The sequence below is a fragment of the Bactrocera latifrons genome, unplaced genomic scaffold (genome assembly GCF_001853355.1).
Source record: "Bactrocera latifrons isolate USDA-ARS-PBARC rearing strain unplaced genomic scaffold, ASM185335v1 scaffold_68, whole genome shotgun sequence".
NCBI classification, from domain to species: domain Eukaryota; kingdom Metazoa; phylum Arthropoda; class Insecta; order Diptera; family Tephritidae; genus Bactrocera; species Bactrocera latifrons.
In genome coordinates, this window is record NW_017537356.1 from 1,138,053 (window position 1) to 1,161,765 (window position 23,713).

At 37.3% G+C, this 23,713-nt stretch overlaps 5 protein-coding genes across 5 annotated transcripts; 3 read left to right on the forward strand and 2 right to left on the reverse strand.

The window, feature by feature from the left end:
- The first annotated feature begins 95 nt into the window (after window positions 1-95).
- LOC108975667 (myotubularin-related protein 10-B) lies at window positions 96-4,090 on the forward strand. The gene is made up of 2 exons (XM_018944337.1): window positions 96-841; window positions 982-4,090. The coding sequence occupies exons 1-2, from the start codon at window positions 776-778 to the stop codon at window positions 3,250-3,252; spliced, it is 2,337 nt and encodes a 778-aa protein (XP_018799882.1). The 5' UTR covers window positions 96-775; the 3' UTR covers window positions 3,253-4,090.
- A 442-nt stretch (window positions 4,091-4,532) lies between these two features.
- On the reverse strand, window positions 4,533-5,408 carry LOC108975668 (glutaredoxin-related protein 5, mitochondrial). Its single transcript, XM_018944338.1, has 2 exons — window positions 4,932-5,408; window positions 4,533-4,873 (listed from the first exon to the last, which is right to left on the reverse strand). Exons 1-2 carry the CDS (start codon window positions 5,233-5,235, stop codon window positions 4,668-4,670), a joined length of 510 nt encoding a protein of 169 aa, XP_018799883.1. The 5' UTR covers window positions 5,236-5,408; the 3' UTR covers window positions 4,533-4,667.
- A 364-nt stretch (window positions 5,409-5,772) lies between these two features.
- On the forward strand, window positions 5,773-7,422 carry LOC108975648 (GPN-loop GTPase 1). The gene is made up of 4 exons (XM_018944304.1): window positions 5,773-6,369; window positions 6,434-6,663; window positions 6,730-6,868; window positions 6,925-7,422. Exons 1-4 carry the CDS (start codon window positions 5,773-5,775, stop codon window positions 7,108-7,110), a joined length of 1,152 nt encoding a protein of 383 aa, XP_018799849.1. The 3' UTR covers window positions 7,111-7,422.
- A 2,135-nt stretch (window positions 7,423-9,557) lies between these two features.
- On the reverse strand, window positions 9,558-14,671 carry LOC108975639. The gene is made up of 3 exons (XM_018944284.1): window positions 11,996-14,671; window positions 11,239-11,376; window positions 9,558-11,167 (listed from the first exon to the last, which is right to left on the reverse strand). Exons 1-3 carry the CDS (start codon window positions 13,295-13,297, stop codon window positions 11,096-11,098), a joined length of 1,512 nt encoding a protein of 503 aa, XP_018799829.1. The 5' UTR covers window positions 13,298-14,671; the 3' UTR covers window positions 9,558-11,095.
- Window positions 14,672-15,590: 919 nt separating this feature from the next.
- LOC108975638 (probable methylmalonate-semialdehyde dehydrogenase [acylating], mitochondrial) lies at window positions 15,591-19,162 on the forward strand. Its single transcript, XM_018944283.1, has 3 exons — window positions 15,591-15,758; window positions 17,316-17,670; window positions 17,746-19,162. Exons 1-3 carry the CDS (start codon window positions 15,729-15,731, stop codon window positions 18,921-18,923), a joined length of 1,563 nt encoding a protein of 520 aa, XP_018799828.1. The 5' UTR covers window positions 15,591-15,728; the 3' UTR covers window positions 18,924-19,162.
- Window positions 19,163-23,713: the final 4,551 nt, after the last annotated feature.

Here is a 23,713-nt window from a genome sequence, read left to right on the forward strand (position 1 = left end):
TTTCATTGGCATCAATAAAATTTTCAACACCTAAATATAATTCATTACAAATATATCTAATATGCGAAACAATGTATGTAAATAATTTAAAAAATATGAATTTAATTAAGGATATCATAACTGTATTAATTTAGTGAAAATGCTACCCTGATTGCTAAACAAGGAATGTCAATGAAAGCAAATGATCAAAGTGATTTGGGAAATAAGCTAAAAGTGATTGAAAGTGAATTTTTTTAACTTCATTCTACTGAAAAGTATGAAATTCGTCCAGAAAAATAAATATTAGCATTTGAAATGCTTTAAAATTGCAAAATGTCATCATAAGTGAACCTTTGAAAATCAGTGAAAAGAAAAATGAATATAGATTTATTAAATCTTTGGTATGACGTTTGTGATGACACTACCTGAATAAAGAAAACAAAAATTGCCAAATTCGTCGGGAAGTACTATCATTACTTATCTCATGCAAAGCAAGGAAAAACGACCAAAACATTAAAGAAAATAGATTTAATCTAAAGCACAGTGCTGACGCAAAGGGCGGAAGCAGTGCTTGTTCTGGCGTTTGCAACACGCCCGCCCACAAATCACTTCGCTTTGTGACGCGATAGAACGGATAAAACCAACACTACATTGCAACCACAAACATTTAAGTACCAACATTGTGTTAACTGAATATTAAAATTCAACCAGCGTTAGTGACAATATCTATAGCATTGATTATAGCACATAGGAAGAAGGTCGACAACAAGCAGACTGAAGGCAATTATCACCAAACATGGCTAGTATATCAGACCGGAAGCGAAATACTTTTTTGAGTTATGTTGCACCCTCACCTGGAGATGTAAGTATAATACAATACTTTTGAAGTCGATTATATTCAATAGAACTTAGTCTACCGTTATGAGGAAAAATGACATCACCTCGTAATGTGCATTTTCTTTATGAGTTGCTATACTCAATAATTAAATTTCGATTTGTTAGATTCCTCGCCAAGAAGGTAGTGATGATTGGCTTCCAACAGAGCTGAGGGATCTTCATTTGGCTAAACCACGATTATTACCTAACGAACTTGTTGTAGCTTCGGCACCCGCTTATCTGTTTTCTGCTATTTTGCCTGCACCTACTGAAGGTTCTGAACTCGATATGTCCCGCCAGGCAATATTCGGGTTGTTAAGTGTCACCAATTTCAAAATGGCATTTGTGCCACTACAACGACATAAACAGGAAACACCTCCCCAAGAATCCTATCAGGAGCATCTATACTTGCAACGTAACGATGTTACCCTAAATAACATAGACTATGTGTACCAGCTGGCAGAGGGCGGTAGAGTCAGTGTAAGCGCACTAAGTGGAGGAAATAGACGCAAAAAACTCGATGCACAACAGAAAGTGATGAGTAATCGTATTACGGCCCTTCACATTATTTGCAAAAATTTTCGTTTACTTAAGTTCGCCTTCCAAAATTCAAGATCAGGCCCTGATTATGGAAAACTGATTGCTTCAGCTTTAGCGCGTTTTGCATATCCATCGCGTCATGATCTAAGTTTTGCGTACTGTTATCGCGAGCCATATTATTCCATGTTAGGAAAATCTAGTGTCACTATGTACAGCACAAAAAATGACTGGGCGCGAGAGTTAATACGATGTGGTTCAAACGAATGGCAAGTCGTAAGTGCTGATAGTGTGCATCAATTAAAAAACGTGTTGCAAGCCCCAAAGTACACCCTACCGCCCCACTTTGTCATTCCTAAATGCTGCACAGTTGAACGTTTCTTGGATTTATCACGAGCCTTCTACGATTCGCGAGCGGCATTTTGGGTATATGGTTATGGCAATGCATCTCTTGTTCGTTTAGCAGAATTGAAACCAGCAATGCAGCAAGACACGAAAGTGGAAAATGTCACCCTCGAACTCGTGAGAAAGTGTGATCCACGTCATGCGCTAAAACTTCTACAATTGACGGATCGCCTTCCTAGTATACAAGATGTGCAAAGAGCATACCTAAAGTTTCGTCGCCTTTGTACTCCGGAAAGTCCCCAAGAATTTCTGGTTCAAGATTCTAAATTTCTTTCAAATGTGGAAAAGTCGAATTGGCTCTTCTACGTATCACTGTGTTTACGATATTCATGCGAAGCTGCAGAATCGTTGCGAACCGGTACAACATGTGTATTGCAGGAAACCAATGGTCGGGACTTGTGTTGTATTATTTCGAGCCTGACGCAAATAATACTAGATCCTCTATTTCGGACAATTGATGGGTTTCAGTCTTTGGTACAAAAGGAATGGGTGTCTTTAGAGCATCCTTTTCAAACTAGATTGGGGCATGTTCGTGGTGATACAGCAGAAGAGGATGAAAGTCCCATTTTCTTACTGTTTCTTGACTGCGTATGGCAGTTGTTGCAACAATTCCCAGACGAATTTGAGTATAGTCAAACATATTTGACTACATTATGGGATTCGTGTTTTCTACCTATATTTGATACATTTCAATTTGATACTGAAGCGGATCGAGCACGTGCGGTTAATTTTGGTAACTTGGTACTGCGTCCTGTTTGGGATTGGGGTGAACAGTTCGCTGAGAAAGATAAGGTATTCTTTACAAATCCTTTCTATCAACGTCAGCGACAGGAGCAACAGAATCGTCGCTCGATAGCGATACCAGCAGGTGCTGTTATGCTACCCGGACTCGCACAAATTTCCTCAATCAAACAGGGGCAACAGCAACGCTTTACAACCATCAATCCGCAATTGTTTGTTACCTCCTCCACAATACCAAAGGACCGCTTTTTGGAACCGCAACATCGCATGGTTGATTTGGCAATATGGGAACAATGTTATTACCGTTGGATGCCTATTTTAGAAATCAAACACGGCGGTTTTCCACAGATAGATCTTAATCATCGTTTACTGTTGAGTAATATTGCCAAATTACAGCGTTGTTTAGAACTTCAGGACTTTGAAGATTTACCAGATATTTACTACGAACGGACCTGTGAAAAAAGACCTCTCATAGATAACACTACAAGAAGATGTAATAGCATTGAAATGATCGATGGCGTAGAGCGACGTCGCAAGTCTTCCTTACCGGCTACCTTAAATGGATTCAATAGCAGTGGATTGCTTCCAGAAATTTCGTCTTTTTTCCCCTTTAGCATAAATACTGGCGAATCTGAGCAGCTTATAGATATACTAACAAATAGCAATGAATTTCTGTTAGAAGGGTCATTTATGGAACGTCTATCAATCGCATAGCAATCTGATATTTGTAAAATGTCTCATGCAGCTAAATTCGGTTAAGATGCAAATCTGAAATTGAGGTTTTTAGTTAAAATACCAGTTTTTTCTTTTTATTTATTGCAATGGAGAATAGAAAGACAATTACATACAAGACATTTTTAGAAATGGCATTGGTATTTTGTAAAAAGAACTTATCTTTCATGCTGGCATTTATTCAGATCATGCAGTACCACCACACTCACATGCTATTATGCAAGCAATTCAAAATTCTTAATACATACCTTGAATGAGAACGTTATAGTATTATACACATACATACACATACATATATTTTGCTACTTTAATTTCCATTACAACTCTTTTTTTTGTTTTTGTTTAGAAACTATTCCGACTATTCGTATAACGGTTTATATTATTAAAAATTTACAAAATTGCTGAAGTGACGGCAGTTATGTATGTTAACGCAGAAAAAGTCTTACTCGTTAGACATGTATGAAATGTTTGTATTATATAGGCATATTTAAATAATAGTTGCAGTTTCCATGCAATTGAAAAAAGCATTGAAATTTTACTCTCATTAAGGTGGGTTTTTTATGGTATCGGTTGGGACCGATAAAAAATAACGATTTCACCCGACCGCAAGACAACCGTAATAAAAATGTCGCACCAATGTCGTTACGATATTGCCTACATAGGTATATAAATAAATATATATGTATATGAGAAACCAATGCGAAAATATTTATTATATTTTAATAATTCACACGTAAATTACTAATCGAAAAATAAGTAAATAATACATTCAATGTATTGTCGAAAAGGTAAATCGAAAATAAAATTGAAGTTATACGAAGTTTTATTTTTTTATTCGAAAATGTTTGTAACAAAACCACTGTGCTATTTAGTTTGTACATCATATGTACATGTGTATGTTACATAATATACAAAGTATGTCATGTTAAAATAACGGCTTTATTCTTATAAATTCGAGAAGGTTTAGTGCATTTTTAGCGAACCTAATATTTATTCGAAATCTGTTGAATAATTTATGTACATTTTCTTGTAAATGGCACCACGTCGGAAGAAAAGTGTTCCATCCGTGCAACAGCTGCATCATCGCGCTGCTTTCTCGATCGCCATTATAATTGCTAATATGGTATTTAGCGAGCATCGCCAGTATTGTGTGGAAATATTAGGAATTCGTAATCCTACTCAAATTTATGTGAAAATCTTGGAGCTACTTGCTTTTGCGGAATATAACCACCGTCAGAAGAGCATCTAGAAAATACTTTGAATGCGTGATCACACTAAATTCAACACAATTTTATTTATATTTAACATTAGAATAGAATAAATGTTTAATATATCGCAAAAGTTACATAAATATCCAACAACTTTTCCAAAGTGCTATTGATAATTCGAAGATTTTACTATTGGTCGGGTTTAGTATCTTTTGGAGAGCTCTTTTCTGCGTTTTTAGCTTCTGTCAGTAAGAGTGATTCTATGCCAACCTTCTTTAGCTCCTCTATCAAATCGCCACTTTGGTGCATTTGCAATAGAATATCACAACCGCCTACAAATTCGCCATTTATGTAAATCTGAGGTATGGTGGGCCAATCGGAAAACTCTTTGATGCCTATGAATAAAATGATTGATAAGAAATAGTTTGGAAAGCACTGTAAATTAAGGCATACTTTGTCGCAGTTCATCGCTTTGAAGTACATCATGTGCGTCATATTGTACACCATGCATTCGCAGTATTTGCACCACTGCATTGCTGAAACCACATTTTGGTGTTTCGGGATTACCTTTCATAAATATTACAACCTTATTTGTATTTACAAGCTGTTTTAAAGTGTCCTTATTGAATGTTGGCTGCTTGGTGGTGCTGGTCGTACCGGTAGCTGTTGACGCACTTTCATATCGTTTAAACACAGGCATGCGTTCTGCAAGTACGCCTTGTCGAAAGAGCTGACGTAGGATTAATCTTCCAGACATTTTCTCTTTTTTTTATTTTTAATTTTTATTTCAGTTTTAATTTTGTTAAATAACAAACAAATTTCGAACACTTCCGATTTCTTCACCTATTTGACAGTCAGCTGTTTTGGTTTTGCATATGTTCCTTAATTGAGGTTATATATAACTTTGCCACACTTACTTAATTTTATAAGATATATATAGAATTGAATATGACGATATTTTTGATTTTAGAAGTAATTATATTAAAAAAAAAGTCAAACAAATTATCAACGCCCAATAGATGCATCAAAAATTATAATAATAATAGATTGGGCAGGTGTATCCAAAAAAAAAAAAAAAAAAAAAAAAAAAAAAAAAAAAAAAAAAAAAAAAAAAAAAAAAAAAAAAAAAAAAAAAAAAAAAAAAAAAAAAAAAATAAGTGGCAGTTCACTTATTATTATATAGAATTTACCAGAACGGCATCTCTTGATCTCGCATTTTACACCGCGTTTTTTGTTTGCAAAGTATATTTCGCAATTAATATAATTTCATATATTTTAGCAAATATATTAAATAATGGCGAGTTCTAGTTTCAAGGCTAGTTCATCAACTAGTGAAGAAGCATCAATTTCAGCCGGGCATGAACCAGTAGCGACACCAGTATGCATGATTGTGCTTGGCATGGCTGGGTCTGGAAAGACCACATTTGTTCAGAAACTAACTCAGCTTTCATTTAATCATTTCAAGCCGTATGTGATAAATCTTGATCCTGCATGTCGTGAAACTCCTTACCATGCTAATATTGACATCAGAGATACCGTCAACTACAAAGAAGTTATGAAGCAGTATAAACTTGGTCCGAACGGTGGAATTGTCACCTCATTGAATTTGTTTGCCACTAAATTTGAAAAAGTGGTGGAATTAATAAGGCGCGCTGGACAGCAGGGTCACAAGTTTTGCATTATTGATACACCTGGACAAATCGAAGTATTTACATGGTCAGCTTCCGGCACGATAATCACTGAGGCGTTAGCTACCATGTTTCCAACTGTTGTAGTTTATGTGATGGATGTTGTGCGTTCTATTAGCCCGACAACATTCATGTCGAATATGTTGTATGCCTGCTCCATATTGTACAAAGCACGCCTGCCTTTCATTGTGGCACTCAACAAGGTGAGTGTGGTAGAATGAAAAAGCAAAGTCGATATCTCATGAAATTTTATTGTATATTTTACAGATAGATGTGCAAGATCATGATTTTGCTGTCGAGTGGATGAGCGATTTCGAAGCTTTCCAGGAAGCACTAGAAAAAGAACAAAACTATATCAGTAATTTGACAAGAACCATGTCCCTTACACTCGATGAGTTCTATCGCAATCTACGAACTTGTGGGGTGTCGTCGAAAACGGGCATTGGATTTGATCGATTTTATGATTTAGTGGGCGATTGTGCGAAAGAATACGAACGGTAATGGAAATTGTTCTAAAAATGTACAAATTTGATTTTAATTATGCTTTATTTGTTTGTTCGCAGGGAGTATAAAGCAGAATACATCAAACTACGAGAAGCGAAAATAGCTGAAGAGGCGAAAATCAAAGAAGATAAATTGGTTGCGATCGCAAAGAGCAAAGGTGAAGGAAGCGAAGTACCTTTGGGTAGTTTTGTAGAGGAAGTATGTAATGATTAATTTTGAAATTATGTGCATATCATTAAATGTGTTGTATTTAGGTTGCTCTTGGACGAGAATTGTCTGATATTTATTTGAAGCATCCTGGAAATGAGAGTTCAGAGGACGAAGAGGGTCGAGAAGAAGAAGCACCTACCTTTAATGCAGACCATGTGGAGGAACAAAACTTCAATCAGTTCGTGAAACAGCACACGGACGCTCAAAAGGAGAAAAATATACAGAAATGATATGAGAAGTGCGTGAAACAATAATAGTAGTTTTAATTATAATTTATATGTATGTATATATACTTTATTAATGATTTAAATTGAGTAGATCTTTAGGCGCAAAAGCTAACTTATGTTTTGTATTATGCGTTACAATTTTCCGGCTTATAAGGTAATTGAAATTTACGCACGATATACATATGTAGGCTTATATTTGTAGTTGTGTAGTATTACTTCTGAATTTGTGGTAATCTGTAAATTTATAAATGAATATGTATCCTCTACAGAATATACATAAGCTACTGGCTTTGTGGTAGCGTAGTAAAAAACAAAGCACTGTGTAATTATTTTAGAAACAGCAGATATATAAAGCTTAAAATTTCCTTTCATTTGACACTAAAATCATTAAAATCGGTTCAGATTTAGCCGAGTTATGACCATTCAAAGTCGTAACTACTCTGCTCTGCCGACGTGGGCAGCGCTGCTGGGGATCTGCGATTTTTGCAAGTTACAAAATTGCCGATTTCTACCAGGCGACCATAAACGTGCAGCAGGTGGATGCCAGAAAAAATTGCCTGGTACATGTAGATATGTATTGCCCATTTTTACCAGACCCCCGAAAGTATGCAGCAGGGAATGCCAGAAAAAAGTGGCTAGTACATGTACATTTGTATGCGGCTGGCCTGCAGGTATGTATGTGTACATGTGGCCCAACGGAAGCGACATGGATAACGGTACCACCCAAGGGGAAGTGCATAAACCGGAACCGGAAATACATTAGTCACCAACCCAAACCGGATGTAAATATCCGGAAACGGATGTTCACAAACCGGAACCGGAAACACATCAGGCAGCAACTCCAACCGGATATAAATTACCGGAAACGGAAGTCGCGACAACCGGATGCTCCACCTCTCATATCCTGTTATTTACTTCCGTTTCCGGCGATTCATTTCCGGTTTAAGTTGGTGCATACCGCATTTCCGGTTCCGGTCCATACACATCCGTTTCCGGAATTTTACATCCGGTTTGGGTTGGTGACTGATGCATTTCCGGTTCCGGTTTATACACTTCCCCTTGGGCGGTACCGTTATCCATGTCGCCCACATGTACACATACATATCTGCAGGCCGGCCGCATACATATGTACATGTACTAGCCACTTTTTTCTGGCATTCACCTGCTGCATACTTTCGGGCGTGTGGTAAAAATGGGCAATACATATCTACATGTACCAGGCAATTTTTTCTGGCATCCACCTGCTGCACGTTTATGGTCGCCTGGTAGAAATCGGCAATTTTGTAATTTACAAAAATCGCAGATCCCCAGCAGCGCTGCCCACATCGGCAGAGCAGAGCAGAGTATGTGAAACAAAGAGACTTTGAATGGGAATAACTCGGGTAAATGTGAACCGATTTTGATAATTTTGGTGTCAAATGAAAGAAAAATTTCATACCTATCGCACTGGCTCATGCTGAAGTCGATATGATAATCTGATGAGGACTGGTTATATTGTTTATAATTTCAACAAATATTGAAGATGTTTTTGGGTTGTGTGTCGTAACAAAGCCAAGAGCGGAACAGTTCAAACACATGATTCATTAGCTACTACAAAATACAATTATTAGAGAGTTTACAGGAACATTTTGTAAGTTGTTTCATTACCCTTGGTCCACTGTGGGAACACGTTTTTAAGCCAATTAAAACAAATAAAACCAATTTTTGATTTATTATTGTGTTTATATGTATATATTTGGTTGGAAAGGGTTTTATGTACTTTAAATTGTATTCGCTGTCAACTCTTTTAACTAATCAAAAATAACATTTTTGCTGTTGTTGTTTTGTTGTTGTCATGTGTAGGGACTTCGGCGAGATGAAGGTCTCCTCCATACATATTTTCAGAGTTACACACGATACTTGCGAATTACAAACTGCACTTATATATGTATAAATAGAAACATGTGCGCATACACTATTATTATTGTTTTTGTAAAAGCGGCCAACGAAAGTCGTACATATATGTATTTGATTGCTGCCAATTTCTTTGCTAATTACATTTATGGTTTGTGTGATCAGTGGGTATGCATTTAGCTAGGTTTATATTTTCAGATGTAGTACTTATATATATGTGGTGGTGTGTGTTTGTGTGTTGTTGTCAACAATTAGGTAACCACTTATTTCATTTGCTGCTTGCATTCGCTTTGCTAATTTGCTGCATTATCATTATTAGTATCAGCATATATGTAAATAACTAAGTAAGTAAATATGTAAATATGTATGTGTGTGTATCATTGATATAGGATACTGTGTGTGTGTATGCACTTTACTTATAAATAGTTTCGTGTGATGTTGCACTTAAATTTAACATTTATTCAAACTTATGTGCCAATATTTGTATGTAGGTATGTATAAGCAATTTATAGGTATAGTTATGTATGTGTGGCATGTGGCATGCGTACGAACAGTAATGCAAAATGCAAATCAATCACATACATTTTTACAAACTACAATATACATGTACACATATGTATATCTCACTTGATTTAACACTTCTTTGCATAAATAGTTTACATTTACATACCTAACGGTTTATATGCGCGCATATGTGTGTGCGCAACTTCTGAACTAACTTTAAATATGCCATAAGAAGCGCACATACACCCATACACAAAAGTTTGCACTCCCTCCCTCCACTGTTATTGGAACAATTGCAGAATCCTGAAAGTAGCTGCGAAATGTTGCATGATTTCCAAGGTAGTTACCGTTACGGAAACTCGAACTATGTAAATTAAGCGCGCGAAGTATTTTTCAGTTTTTTATAATCTTGAAATATCAATAAATATTATAAAAAAAAATGGGCAGTAGGCGTCTAGATCAAACACCCGCTGTTATGGCAATGCGAACTTTTGTGTGTTTGCGTATGTGTTGGTATCTCTGTACAGTACATAAATATTTAGTTTAGTTGTTGTTGCATGTGTTTTGTATATGTGCGTGTTAACACTAATTACGCTTGTCTACTTACTATCACATCGTCTTACAAAAATAGTTTTCAAATTTCTGCTCTTCTTCTGTTCGATAACTACACTGTTTCAACAATACAATTTCGAGGCGAATACAGTTATACAGTTGTGTGTGTGTGTGTGTGTGTGAATATACATATACATATGCGGCTGTACCCGTTTAGCGTTACATACATATAAAGCCATTGGATCAGCGCGAATTGAATATCTAAATTTAGTTGTTGTTTTTTACAAGAGTTCTAAGCCTGATTTCACTTATGTACTTATGTGTGTGTGTATGTTTGCAGATGGCACAAGCAGGTTAAAGGTATTATAGATACTGGCGTTGCATGTAGTCTACTTTGAGGCGTGTCAACTGGCGCAAAGAAAAATGCATTTTCTCGTATGCCTGTCAAATACAGCGGACGTTTGCGATATTTACTTTGTCTTTATACATATTTATATGCAGGCTTACGTTTGTATGTCTATACTACTTGTGATTTGGTGAAGTTTTCAATTTAATACTCAATTACATAATTTTCTCTAATTACATTGCATACGCATTTTTTCGGGTTTCTGATTTTATACAGTGGGACCTACAAATATAGCACTGCTGTGCATGCATACGCGTATGTATGCATGTAATTTTCTTAAGCTTGCATAGCTAGCCTGTTTGTTCGCTATATGCTATATGCAATTAGGTAATACTAATGGTTTCTTGCGTGTTATCAACACATCTATAGGTAATACCTTCACTTAATAATGCTGATTGTGTCCTGTGTGAGCTTTGCTTACTTGGGAGAAAATAAACCCTACGATAAAACAAATAGTAGCGAATCTGTTTACACGGCACAATACTCCCGCTTCCACTTGCGCGGCAATGGTGGTCACGACCGATCGTCGTTTTATTTGCGCCCTCTTTAATGGCAGGTTGTTCCGGCTGGGAACATGTGGTGTGTTTGTGTTTGACTGCCAACAAAATGTGTGTGGTGTTGTTGGTGCCGCATTTAATCCTCATCGGAGAGATTTGCATTAGTCAAAAGCGTTGTGTTATCGTCGGCGCAGGCCTTCTCCACATCCTACGAATAAACACAAAGAAAATTAGTTAGAAGTTTGTAGCTGTGCTGCTCCGGGTAACCGATATACTAACGTTGCGCTTTCGCTTGCGCACCGATGAAACGATGGCGCGCTTGTTGCGTGCTATCAAGCAAATTGCAATGATTAGAATCATGCCAATTAAGGCGAAGCCCAGCAAAGCGGGCAGCAGAACGCTATCCTCCTTGTAACCCTTTGTAGCAGCGCCATGTAAGTATAAAAATAGATATGTGTATATGTATTAATGACTTAAGTATATAAGTATATGTATGTATATGTGCAGGTGCATAGGCATAAGTGAGCATAAATTTTATAATAATAAATTATTCACACGCTTTTAATAAAGAACTAAGGTCATAACTCCAACAAAAAGCATGTCGTTTGCGTAAGGTTCCATAAGAAATGCATGGCATTAAGAAATAATATATGTTTCTAAAAATATAGTCTTTGAGTTTGTTAGCTGCCCTTTTATAAGTTCAAAAATATTTTGCAAGAAATCATATGGTAGTCGAAAACGTCTTTTCGTACTTTTTCAATAGATGTCGGTGCAGTTGAAAGTTTTACACTGATGGAATAATGAATGAGAAGAAAAATATGTATTTGTTAGTATAAATATAAAAAAAAAAAAAATAAGTTGAAGTTTTATTAGAAATACGAAAAGTCTTTCTCGACTACCCAATATTTAGGATCTTAATTTTAGCAAATTTTCGATCTAGGGACAATTTCAAAAGCGCAACACTAATTGAGAGTTTAAAGCAAGTCCACACTCATCATCTACAATTATTGTAATGTCAAAACGGGATTATGCTTACAGTCCATTGGAAATATGTTGACGGATCAATGTATGGCCAATGCGATTGAATCCAGGCTGCGTTCTTTGTTTCCGCGTTCACCTTAATAGACTCCAATACATCGGTTCCACTGAAATCAGCGGCAATGCCAACGCCTTCGGATGGCGCTTTATTGCTGTTTTGGTTTTGTGGTACAATTTCTGAGTTGGTGCGCACCAGCACGGGCGGTATGATCGGCTTCTTTGCTGTAGATTTCAGCAGCGGCAATTGCATTATGCGTGTCGTAATGGTGGGTATGGTGGAGCTTTGATTGGAAATCGGATTAGCATTGGCTGACGATGCCACCGCCATGGAGGCAGCCGCCGGTGCATGTGGGGAATATATGCTTGTTGTGGAGAAGGACGTTGTTGGACGTATTGCGGCTGTTGGAATATTTTGAGCTATGCGACTGGGCACTTGAACGCTATTTGCATTGGAGTCCAGCTCTGTATTGCTGTTGCTACTGACTTCATCCACATTCTGTGGGAGCTGTGTACGTTGTGTGGTGATTACTACGATCTTGGGGGGCTGAATACTGTCCGATTCGAACCGAACTTCTGTGACGAAATTACTGGTTCCATCCGACGCCTTTTTGACTGTTGCATTGTTAGCTGAGATATGCACATCCTGCAGTGCATCCTTGCTCAATTCCGGCATTGTAGTTGTGAGGAGTCCATCCTTAGCCTCAATGGCCGTTTGCGATTCAACGTTTGCCGAAGAAGTTTTTCCATCAATAGGAGGAATAGGCTGTTCTTTGTCTGAACCATAAGCAATGGGTCTTATTTGAGTCACATTTATATTTGGCTGCGCCTGTGTTTTATTGACGCGCAAAATTATTTTCTCCACGCCGTCGCGATTGATAATTTCCACCTTTTGGCCAATGCTAGCGGCGCTGTTCTGTAGCGGCGCATGTTGTGGACTGACAATGCCATTTGCACCGGCTTTTCTTGGTCCGCCGCTGTTTCTATGCAACCCATTAATGTTGCCTCCGTGTATTAGTGCTGCCTTTGTCTTCAAGAACCATTCCGTAGGGTTGGGCAGGCATTCGGCTGAGACCAAGAACGGTATCAATACTGCGCCCACAATAACGGTACAAATGAAAATCAATCCCAAGTAAGCGAAGAATGAACGTCGTCTGGGTCGACGCGCCTTTCCTTTGCGTCCAGTATTGGAACTGCAGTTACTGCCGGCACTAGATAGCTTGCCCTCAATTCGAAAATCATCATTTTGTGGCAGTATTGTATATTGCAGGCTGTTTTCGCCATGCCGCACCGTCTTGTACATGTTTAGGATGCAATTTCCGGCGCTGAGTTGGTGTGAAAAGACTGGCTAACGTACACTTGTTTGGTCTAAGTAGTTTGAGAATGCCTTAGCATTGCGAGGGTGGGTGAAATATTATTAGCTTCAAATTTGCTACACACACACATGCAGCTCAAAAAGCGGGTGTCGGTGGTTGTAACGTAGTAACCACCACGTTCACCAATCGCTCTATTCGTTATTGATTAAACAATATTCTGTGGCACGACAGGAAATTAAGTAGAAGAGGGTACAATGAGCGGCTGTTTTGTAAGATAACTGTGATGAATTGCTATAAAGTAGGCGGATTTCGCTTTGAGGGCTCCCTCCGAGCGCTTACAGATTTTTTTCGTTAGTCGCCAGTCCTTGTGTGGGGCAGGTTGAGACATTCAATTATATTACCACCTTTTTGCACTAGATTTTGGAAACTCGTTTCCAATACCGAATACACTTTTTGTTAAAAAGTAATTTCATGACCAGATGGAATGTTGTTGAAGGACGATTTTGTATGTTTATCCTTTTTAATACTGAATGGTTTGTTTTCACTACGTTAACTCCAACGAGAAGTCACAGTTTCTTAACACAATTAAATGCAAACATTTCTTTTTTCAGTTTTCTTGCAATCACTTCTCACTGAAGTCTATTGTGTTTCGGAAATTTTCCTAAGCAGTAATTCTTGATGTCTTGCAATCCCAACAATTTTCGCAAATCACCAGTCGCCAATTCGTGTCAAATATGCTAATTTTGTGTGTACTCGTCGATAAGTGTTCACTGGCAGCCACTTGAGTTGAGTATTTGACAAATACTTCGAGTTTTCTTTTTCTACTCGGCAACGAAAAATCAATAAAAAGGACCTGTGGACGTATTACTTGTATTCCTTTCCGCGCTCACAATAAATTGCAGTGAGAGCACCTTATTACAAAAGAGAGTGTTACTGCCTTCGCTCCAAATTGAGTTATGCGATTTGTCATCAGGCATTCTGTGCTTTGGCCGGCAGTTTTTGACTCACTTAACAAATGCGACTGGCAATGCTGCGTTTGTTATGGCACATCCTTGCTCATAATGTAATGTTATTAGAGTAGCTAGGACTTACTTCTTATGGTGGCTGTGCGAAACGAACTGATGTGAAACGAATGGGTGTCTTTTTCAGGGATAAATAATCAAAAGCCGTTGTTGTGGTTAATATTTTCGTATTACTAACTAAGAAAGCAATCAAAAAACTTGTTTAAGCCAATCTATAACCTGAACTAGCAAGAATTCTTTTCACAAATAAAAAAGTTTCCATAAAAGAACTTGATTTTTATCCGTTGTTTTGTATTGGCTATAGTGATCGGATCTAAACAAATTCTTTGGAGATTGAACCATTCTTCTTCTTTTTTACTGTCGTGGAAACAGCTTATGCGGTTATAGCCCAGTTAACAACAGCGCGCCAGTCGTTTCTTCTTTTCACAAGGTGGCGCCAATTGGCGAGGCCAGGTCCTTCCAATGGAGTGGAGGCCTTCCTCTTTCTCTGCACCATTGCCTTGGAAAATAGCTCATGAAGTTTCTTGAAAAACGAAAAAGCTTTACATACAACTCCCACGGAGATTAGACTATTGCCTTGGAAAATACATCATGCCGCATTTCTTACTCAATACACCCTGTTCAGGGTATAAACGCGTAAAACCTGCCAATTGTCGCACAACTCATAAACAAGATAATGACAATGTTCCATTTGTTGGCAGGCCCCCATTTCTCTAACACATGGATATGTAGACGCGAACACGAGCCTCTGCTATTGTTATATATACATACATATACATATGTGCTCATATTAGCTGCTTATGATCGCTCAATACTCATATGTAGATGCACATACAGATATATACATATGTATATAGTGTATACACATATTATCTGTGATCGTCAAGCAAAATAATAGAGACGCGTGCAATTATTTATAGATTCAATTTATGAATTTCTTGTTTGAGATAAGCAAGCAAGTCAAACGGAGCGCGGTACGGAAAATTTTACTTTTAAAGGCCATGCTAGTTAATATTCTTTACACTGACTCCACGCAAAATCATCACCAATTTGAATATTAAGGAGTTTTCACATGGAATGCTTTGATGGCGCATTCAAGAGCAACACCACTTTTCGCGCAGGCCTTTTCTATATGGTTTCGTATACGTTAATAAATAAATAGTGACTCTCTGAGCGAGCTACCGCCAAGTTGGCCCCTTGTCGTCGTCCGCTCACTCAGCTGCCGCTGTTGGCTGGCTAGAAATCACAAATCGCTGTTCATGTGGGCGCTAGTCGCAAGAATTTTTAGTTCTAGTGGAGCCATTGTGCGGGTTGCTTCAGTCACATTTTGTCAGTACTTCGACAAAACACAATTTGATTTAATATTTCTGCTGTGACGTGGTTAATTACTGTAAAGATGTCTTTGGCTCGTTTAATTGGCGCTGAGGTGAGGCTTTTATATTAAACGGCGTAATATGAAATGTGCATACATGAATATAATACTAATAATAATAATTGTATGAATGAAGTTGTCTTTGTATTGTAAGCAATTAACATCCAGCCGCATTATTGAGATATCAAAAATTCAGCTCAACAATTGTTATATTGGTGTTTATTTTGCTCGAGGCAACGCGTGGCAGTGAAATCATTATCACAATAATGTTATGTAACTTATTTGTGGGTAGAGCACGACCACTGCTTGCAGTTGCCTGGCGGCTGGATGGAAATATTCTATGTATTGTTTTTGTGTTTTTAATTGAGTAAATAGATATAGCATATGTTTAATTATGCTTACCTTGCTGCCGACTAAAAGAGCGACATGTGCTGAGTGCCTGGTTGCCGGTCGGTAAATTATGAATTCGATTTTCGCGCCGGTCAAAACTGAAATTATAGAGGTATAAGTACTTAGTACATAATTGATAATAATAAATATCAAATTTTAGTTAGTCATTTGCGAGAAAGAAATAATAAATAACAGATCTTGGTGTTATTAAATTTTAGAATGTGAAATTAGCAACTGGCGAGATTTGAATTGCAGCACTAGCAAACTAACTGAAGCAAATTGTTGTACTGCCCATAACGATATTTTCCTGCAGGGCATTCATACATACTATATATTACTTAGACTCTTTATATACATATGTGTATATAGTATATGGAAAAATGATAATAAACCGGTATGTACGCCAGTTCACAAATCAACATAACAAGTGGAAAGAATACGCTATGTATGCAGATATAGTCAAGGTCATGTACATATATGTATATATACCAAGTATAATACATTATACATATATATATCTGTTACTTTTGGTTTAACAATTTGAGTACGTACAGCTTTTTTTTATACACTACTGTGATCAAATTGATAAATGTGATAGTGTAGCATTATGTGTATTATGCATTGGAGTAAACTTTTCGCTGCTTGAGAGTGCTTACTTTTTTATTATATACTCTATGCATGTATAGTACATAATATTAGTATATTCCTTCATTGATAAGCTTGTGTGATGCGATTTAATGCATTTACCCAAGGAATTTGACTTTTGCTCTTGAGTCCGTGCAATGTCAAATCAATTAAAATTGAAATCAACTAAATTTGTACACCTCAACAGTTCACAGACCTGACAGTTTCGGAATACATTTAGCTTTTATTTACTATTTATAAAATGAAAGGTGAATTGTGTCCATTTCATCTCCTTCAAAGTTATCCCCTCCCGATGGGATACATTTATGCCAATGAATTTTCTAGTCATCATAGCACTTGGAAAAATCCTCTGCCGCTATGACAGATCCTTCTTCGAATCAGCTTTTACATCCTCAACTGAGTCAAAACGGTGTCATCGGTGTCATTTTGGAATTTCCTAAAATGACAATTTTAAGGTGTGGGTTGGATGGAACTCAGTTTTGTATATGATGGCAATGAATCAAATACGGTCAAGGACGCCTCCCTAACGTTAATATTCTGCAAAATATACTAATTGCTTTTCATTTTTTGTTTTAGTTCCGTTTGTTGGCCAAGCGTGGCTACGCTTCTTCTCCAGCAACTACAAAAATATTCATCGACGGCAAATTTGTGGAGTCTCAAACTAAGGAGTGGATCGATTTGCACGACCCCGCTACCAATGAGGTCATCAGCCGCGTACCCAAGTGCACACAGAGTGAGATGCAAGCAGCTTTGGAGTCCAACAAAAAAGCATTTAAATCGTGGAGCCAGCAATCAGTGTTATCACGCCAGCAGGTTATGTTCAAATTACAAGCATTGATCAAATCGAATATGGGTGAATTGGCTAAGAACATAACTAAGGAACAAGGCAAAACACTTGCCGATGCTGAGGGTGACGTTTTACGTGGATTGCGTAAGTTTTTTTTTTACCATTCTTTCTACTTTTGCATTAACAGGCAATATTTTTAATATTTTATAATTAAAACAGAGGTAGTTGAGCACTCTTGCAGCATTCCCTCATTAGCCATGGGTGAGACTGTGGCTAACGTGGCACGCGATATGGATACTTATTCGCTTGTCTTGCCTTTGGGTGTCACCGCTGGTATTGCACCTTTTAACTTCCCCGCCATGATTCCACTATGGATGTTCCCTGTTGCCATTACCTGTGGTAATACCATGCTTCTGAAGCCTTCGGAACGAGTGCCGGGTTCGACGATGCTATTGATGGAGCTGTTAAATGAAGCAGGCTGCCCACCTGGCGTTGTTAATGTCATTCACGGTCAACATGATGCTGTCAATTTCATCTGTGATGCGCCCGAAATCAAAGCCGTTTCATTTGTAGGCTCTGATGCTGCAGGCAAATATATTTATGAGCGTGCTGGCAAAAATGGCAAACGTGTGCAGAGTAATATGGGTGCCAAGAACCACGGTGTTATTGTGGCCGACGCAAACAAGGAGAACACCTTGAACCAACTGGCTGGTGCCGCTTTTGGTGCTGCGGGTCAACGTTGCATGGCACTTTCCACTGCTGTGTTTGTTGGCGAAGCACAGAAATGGATTCCAGATTTGGTTGAGCGCGCCAAGAAATTGAAGGTGAATGCTGGTCATGTGCCCGGCACTGATGTGGGTCCGGTCATCAGTGAACAATCGAAGAAACGTATTAATGATCTTGTTGAATCTGGAGTAAAGGAAGGAGCTAAACTCATTCTAGATGGACGTAACGTCAAGGTACCTGGCTATGAAGCAGGTTACTTCGTTGGCCCCACCATCATCTCTGATGTTACACCCGATATGGAGTGCTACAAAGAGGAAATATTTGGACCCGTCTTGGTAATTTTAAAAGCCGATACCCTCGACGAAGCTATTCAAACCGTCAATGCAAATCCCTACGGCAACGGCACAGCAATCTTCACCACTAATGGCGCAACTGCTCGCAAGTTCGTCAACGAAATCGATGTAGGTCAAGTAGGTGTGAACGTACCCATACCCGTACCTCTACCCATGTTCTCGTTCACCGGCACACGTGGCTCCTTCCGAGGAGATCACCACTTCTATGGTAAAATGGGCATCAAATTCTACACACAAACCAAGACCGTAACTCAATTGTGGCGCGAAACCGATGTGACGCACACGCAGGCGGCGGTAGCCATGCCCACGATGAAGTAGACCAAAATTAGAACCTATATAAAGTGATAGTCCAGGACATTCGTCTTCCTATTTAAGATGCCTTAGTGTCAATGACCGATTCAGATATATTTTTGTACGCTTGATATTTTCAAAACAATCCATACATGGAAATGCTGCATTTATTTTTTTGTATATATTAAGAATTTAAAGCTGCTAAGAGCTTGTTTGTTGCATAAATGTTATTAAGAAATAAATATATGAATACATACTGATATTAATAGAATGGTTTCATGAAATAAGTATTAAGGCTCGTGTAAGAGGGGCACACGAAGGCTTCGATTTCGTATGCACATACGTGGTAGTGGAATCAACGTTTTAAGATATTGGGAAATCGATTTCTTGCTGTGACATTTGATATTTTATTGACACGAATAATAATGGAACGAAAAATATGATAGCATAAATAGTGTGTGCGATCTTCTGAAAACTGCAATCAATAGTCGTAAAAGTCATCAGACTGTCATACCCTTCTATTCAGTTATTCTAAACATATATTTAGCCCATGGCATTCTTCGATCACATGATGGAATGATATCCAATTTTATTGCCTCATTGACACTGTCAAATTTGTATATACTCATAAATTCATTGGATCATCGCAATGATTGTCCGATCTTCAAAGCCATCAAATGGCATCGGAAATAAAACCAAAGGATACATGAAGTGTTTTTGCGAAGCGCCTTCGTTATAAATTTGACATTATTGTCTGACATTTTACTAAAGGAGTAATTTTCGCCTCATCCCTTTTCTCTGAGGCGGTGTGTTGCTTGCCAATCTGCGAAAGCAGTGAAGCGCACATTTTGCGGATTTCATTGCCGATTAGGCTGTTGTAATATTTTATTGGATAAATTTATGATTTCAGCTGTGTAAGTTAGTGAGACCGAAAAAGGGAGGAATCGTAAGAGTCCTAGTGTATTGCTTATTAGTAGACGTTGATTACGTGAGAAAATATAGTAACATTCATAAATGTCAAAAGTCTCATACACAACTCCTCTAGTAACGCGAAAAAACATATCTCATTTAGGTAAGTAAGAAAGTTAGAAAGTATGTTATCGATTTCTTTTTTATTAAAGTAGTGATAGCTTTAACGAAATGCAAACTTTTAATCAAGTAGTATTGTTATATCGATTCCTTTTATTTGAGAATGTTTTAATACACACCGATCGGTGTTTACTTTCTATCAAATAGCTCCAATGAATTAAATGAAATAAGAATAAAAGACAAAGCTAAAATAAAGCAGTTAAGGTAGAGTTAAGTTCGGATGTAACCGAATATTATATACTCTTGTAACTTGCAAGGATCAAAGCGGGCGAAATACCTTATAGAGTCGAGGACCCTTTGGCTTATATTTAGTCAAGTCCGAAACCAAGTCAATGTCGTATTTGTTTAAATTCTTCCAAGGGTGATGTCCTATTTTTTTACATTTCTCCGAGGTTAATGACCGCTTTGTTCATCTTTTATGAGGCCAATGACACTTTTGTTTATATTATATTTAGTCAAGTCAACGCCCTTTGTTTACCAAAGCAAATAGTAACTTGTTTTATTTTTATTAATATGTATAGCTCACAGGGTATATTAAGTTTGCAACGTAGTTTCTAAAACTCGGAGGAAACGTCGGAGAACTATGTCTATACACACATACTATTATCAGAGAAGAATTCTCTCCGAATTTCAATATATATTACACACTGTTCAATATATTAGGTATATTAGATAAAAAGGCAGCCATAGGTGAAATTTTAAGTTTTACTCAAGTTAGCCACCCGGATTTCAACTCGCCTCGTCAGAGTGAAATATTTCCACGTGCCACAAACATAAAAATACATTCAGCACTAGAAAACAATATAAAAAATCGAACAATTTCATTAAATTGCCTGACGACGTAACAGCCACTCTTATTGAGAGCGGTTTTTACGACCGTGTGCCTTGAAATCCTTAGAAAATGAGGAAAAAACAAAAGAAATATATTGCCGTGTGTTTTGTGGTTTACAACTTCATTCGTTTGGCAGCATAACTTTGAATACAACGTTGCAAGTATTAAAATCTAATGCACCTTTTCGTAACGTGGACAGACTGCCGATGAAGACATTTTTGTCGCTTATATACCTTCTGCGCAGCTGCCTTCATTTTCTTTCTGGCCAAACTTGATTAGCGCGAAGGATGTAGAGCATTCCCACCTGTGGCGCAACCACTCAGAAATAAGTGTACCGACTGTGTGCTAAACAATAGCAGAGATAATTAAATAGTCAACTAGGGCGCATGCGCGAAGGCGTCAATGTTTTATTACACATAAGCAGATTGTGAAACAAACTGATTCAGTAGCGCATAATTACTTTGACACGCTTCGAATCTTTAGCTCTGCGCAAATCAAAGCCATACTTTGACGACTGCTTTTGTTTTACGAAGATAGTACGAATGGCGTACAGGCTTGTATATAAATAGATATTGTAAAATTAAGACAGCTAGCTTAATTTTTTAATTAGAATGAGTTAAAAATCAAATACCTTCTACGGTGTGACTTTTCGAAAAACGGAAGTTTTTGTTCAACAATATTTGGCGGCTTTTCTCAGAGCTCCAACTGAATAACAAAATTATGCAGAAATGTCTAACTAAAAGTTTATAACTCGAAATTAATTATGATTATAGAAAAACAATGCAAGCTAATACATTCCATTTCGATGTCCATGTTAAATGCCCAAAACTGCTAACCATAAATCTACACAAATTCCACTTAGCAATAATAATTTTAAAGAATTTCCATTCAAGCGTGAACACTTTAACAATGATTATTTCGGAATATTGCGCAAAATCTAATTAATCCGATTAAACAACGCTAAAACTATTCCCCTCATCAGCGTTTGGCGAAACGAGCTATTCTCTTATAGCATAGTTGTTACCATGCCATACACATCTTAGTATAATATAATATAATAGAGTGTGTAATTATGGCTTATGAACCGGCGAGGGGATAAATAAAAGCCAATGATATTATCCAATATTGTTTGCTCGTTTCGTTTGGACATAAGAGCTGTATATTCATATATGTATGTATGCAAGTACCTTATATAGTATATTCATCAAAGTGGAAACTTAAATAAAATCCTTCACGTCTGTAAAAAGGCCACAATATTTTAGCAAAGGCCATTACTCGCATGTGTATGTAACAACATTATACACTCCCCCTCGGTTATTTTCCGCGTTCCATCACCGTTTCATGAAATACGAAAACGGCAAAGGCCAAAATCTTATTTCTCCTGCCTTTTCTGAAGGATTTCCTGCATTTTGAATGCATTGAAGCACGAAATTAAGAAAGTTCCCACAAGCTAATAATAAGTCGAAATCACAAGAACACTCTCATATTTTTCATACACATGCGATTAAGAAGACAGTTGTTTGTGTTGTTGAACAGGATAACATATCCCGTCTGTCCCGTCTGTCAGTTTTGACGGACATCAGTCGATTTGTCGTCAAATAAATTATCAACTCAGAAAGGGTCATTGGAAAAGCATTATAATGCACATATGTAAGAACAATAATGATGTACATATGTACATAAGTATATACATACTAGCATATTAAATGCTATATATGTACTATATATAGTATGTGGCACTTAATTTAATCCCACAACAAGTATGGCGGTACAATATGTGCAGTTAATTTCAATATGCAATAGTTTTTGCTTGAATACTGTGCTAGAGCTGCCAGTATAGCGAGTATAATTATGTGCATATAATAGCATAATTACAGTGCAGTCGCGCTTAGGTTTGCATGCACAAATTTATACTTTTGTTAGTCCACTCAGTAATGAAGCGCACTTTGAGCCAATTTTGATGCGCATATCTTTAACGCAAACAAATAAATGAAATACAAAATGCTCGACATGTGTAAAGTGTAACAACGTGTGGCTCGTTGTCAGTTGCCTGACACCCTCCTCCATGTGTACATTTATGTTGACATCTTCGACATATGATACCCAAATATAGGACGCAGCGCGCGTGGGTAGCACAACGCTTTGTGATAATATCGTAGAATTCGACAATTTTTCATCCCGGCACGCAGTGTGCCTTACCGTAATTTTTTACTTACTCGCAAGCCAGTAATTTTTGTATGCATTCCAATAACTAATTGCATGAAATTGTCAGCCCTCTATCAATTGGCTGACCATATGGCGCACGTGCACCGACGCTGCTGGCAATTGCAATGTATTTTTTATTGCAATTGTCCTTTATCTAAAACGTTTCAATACTCTTTTAATGACATCGAACTAACTTATTTGAGGTGTTTCGCTGGGACATGCATTAAATTGCTTTTGATTATTTGATTAGTTGCGATGTGGGCAGTGTGCCTTCTAATGACATAATTTTTATGAACTTACACATCAGATACATATGTATGTACATACTTACATACATATAGTTACGTCTGTGAGAAAAAGTGCATTTTTTTTATTTTATTTCTAGTGCCTAGTGGTAAAAAAAATGTTTTTCATCAGAAAGTGTATTCATTCACAAATGATGTGGAGTTCTTTTAAAAGTCCGATTTTTAAATCAGATTTGGATTTGTAAACAGACCTATCTAATTTTAGAAAGTTTTGTTAACATTTACACTTATAAAATGTGATTATATTTGACTGAAATGCCCAGAAAAATAATTTTAAAAGAGCAATCAGACGACAAATCAAAAGTCGTGAGAAATTTTTTAAGTTTAGGAGATAAATATCCCAAATCCAATAAAAAATCAAGGTCGAAAATGTTTGAGGAGCCGGA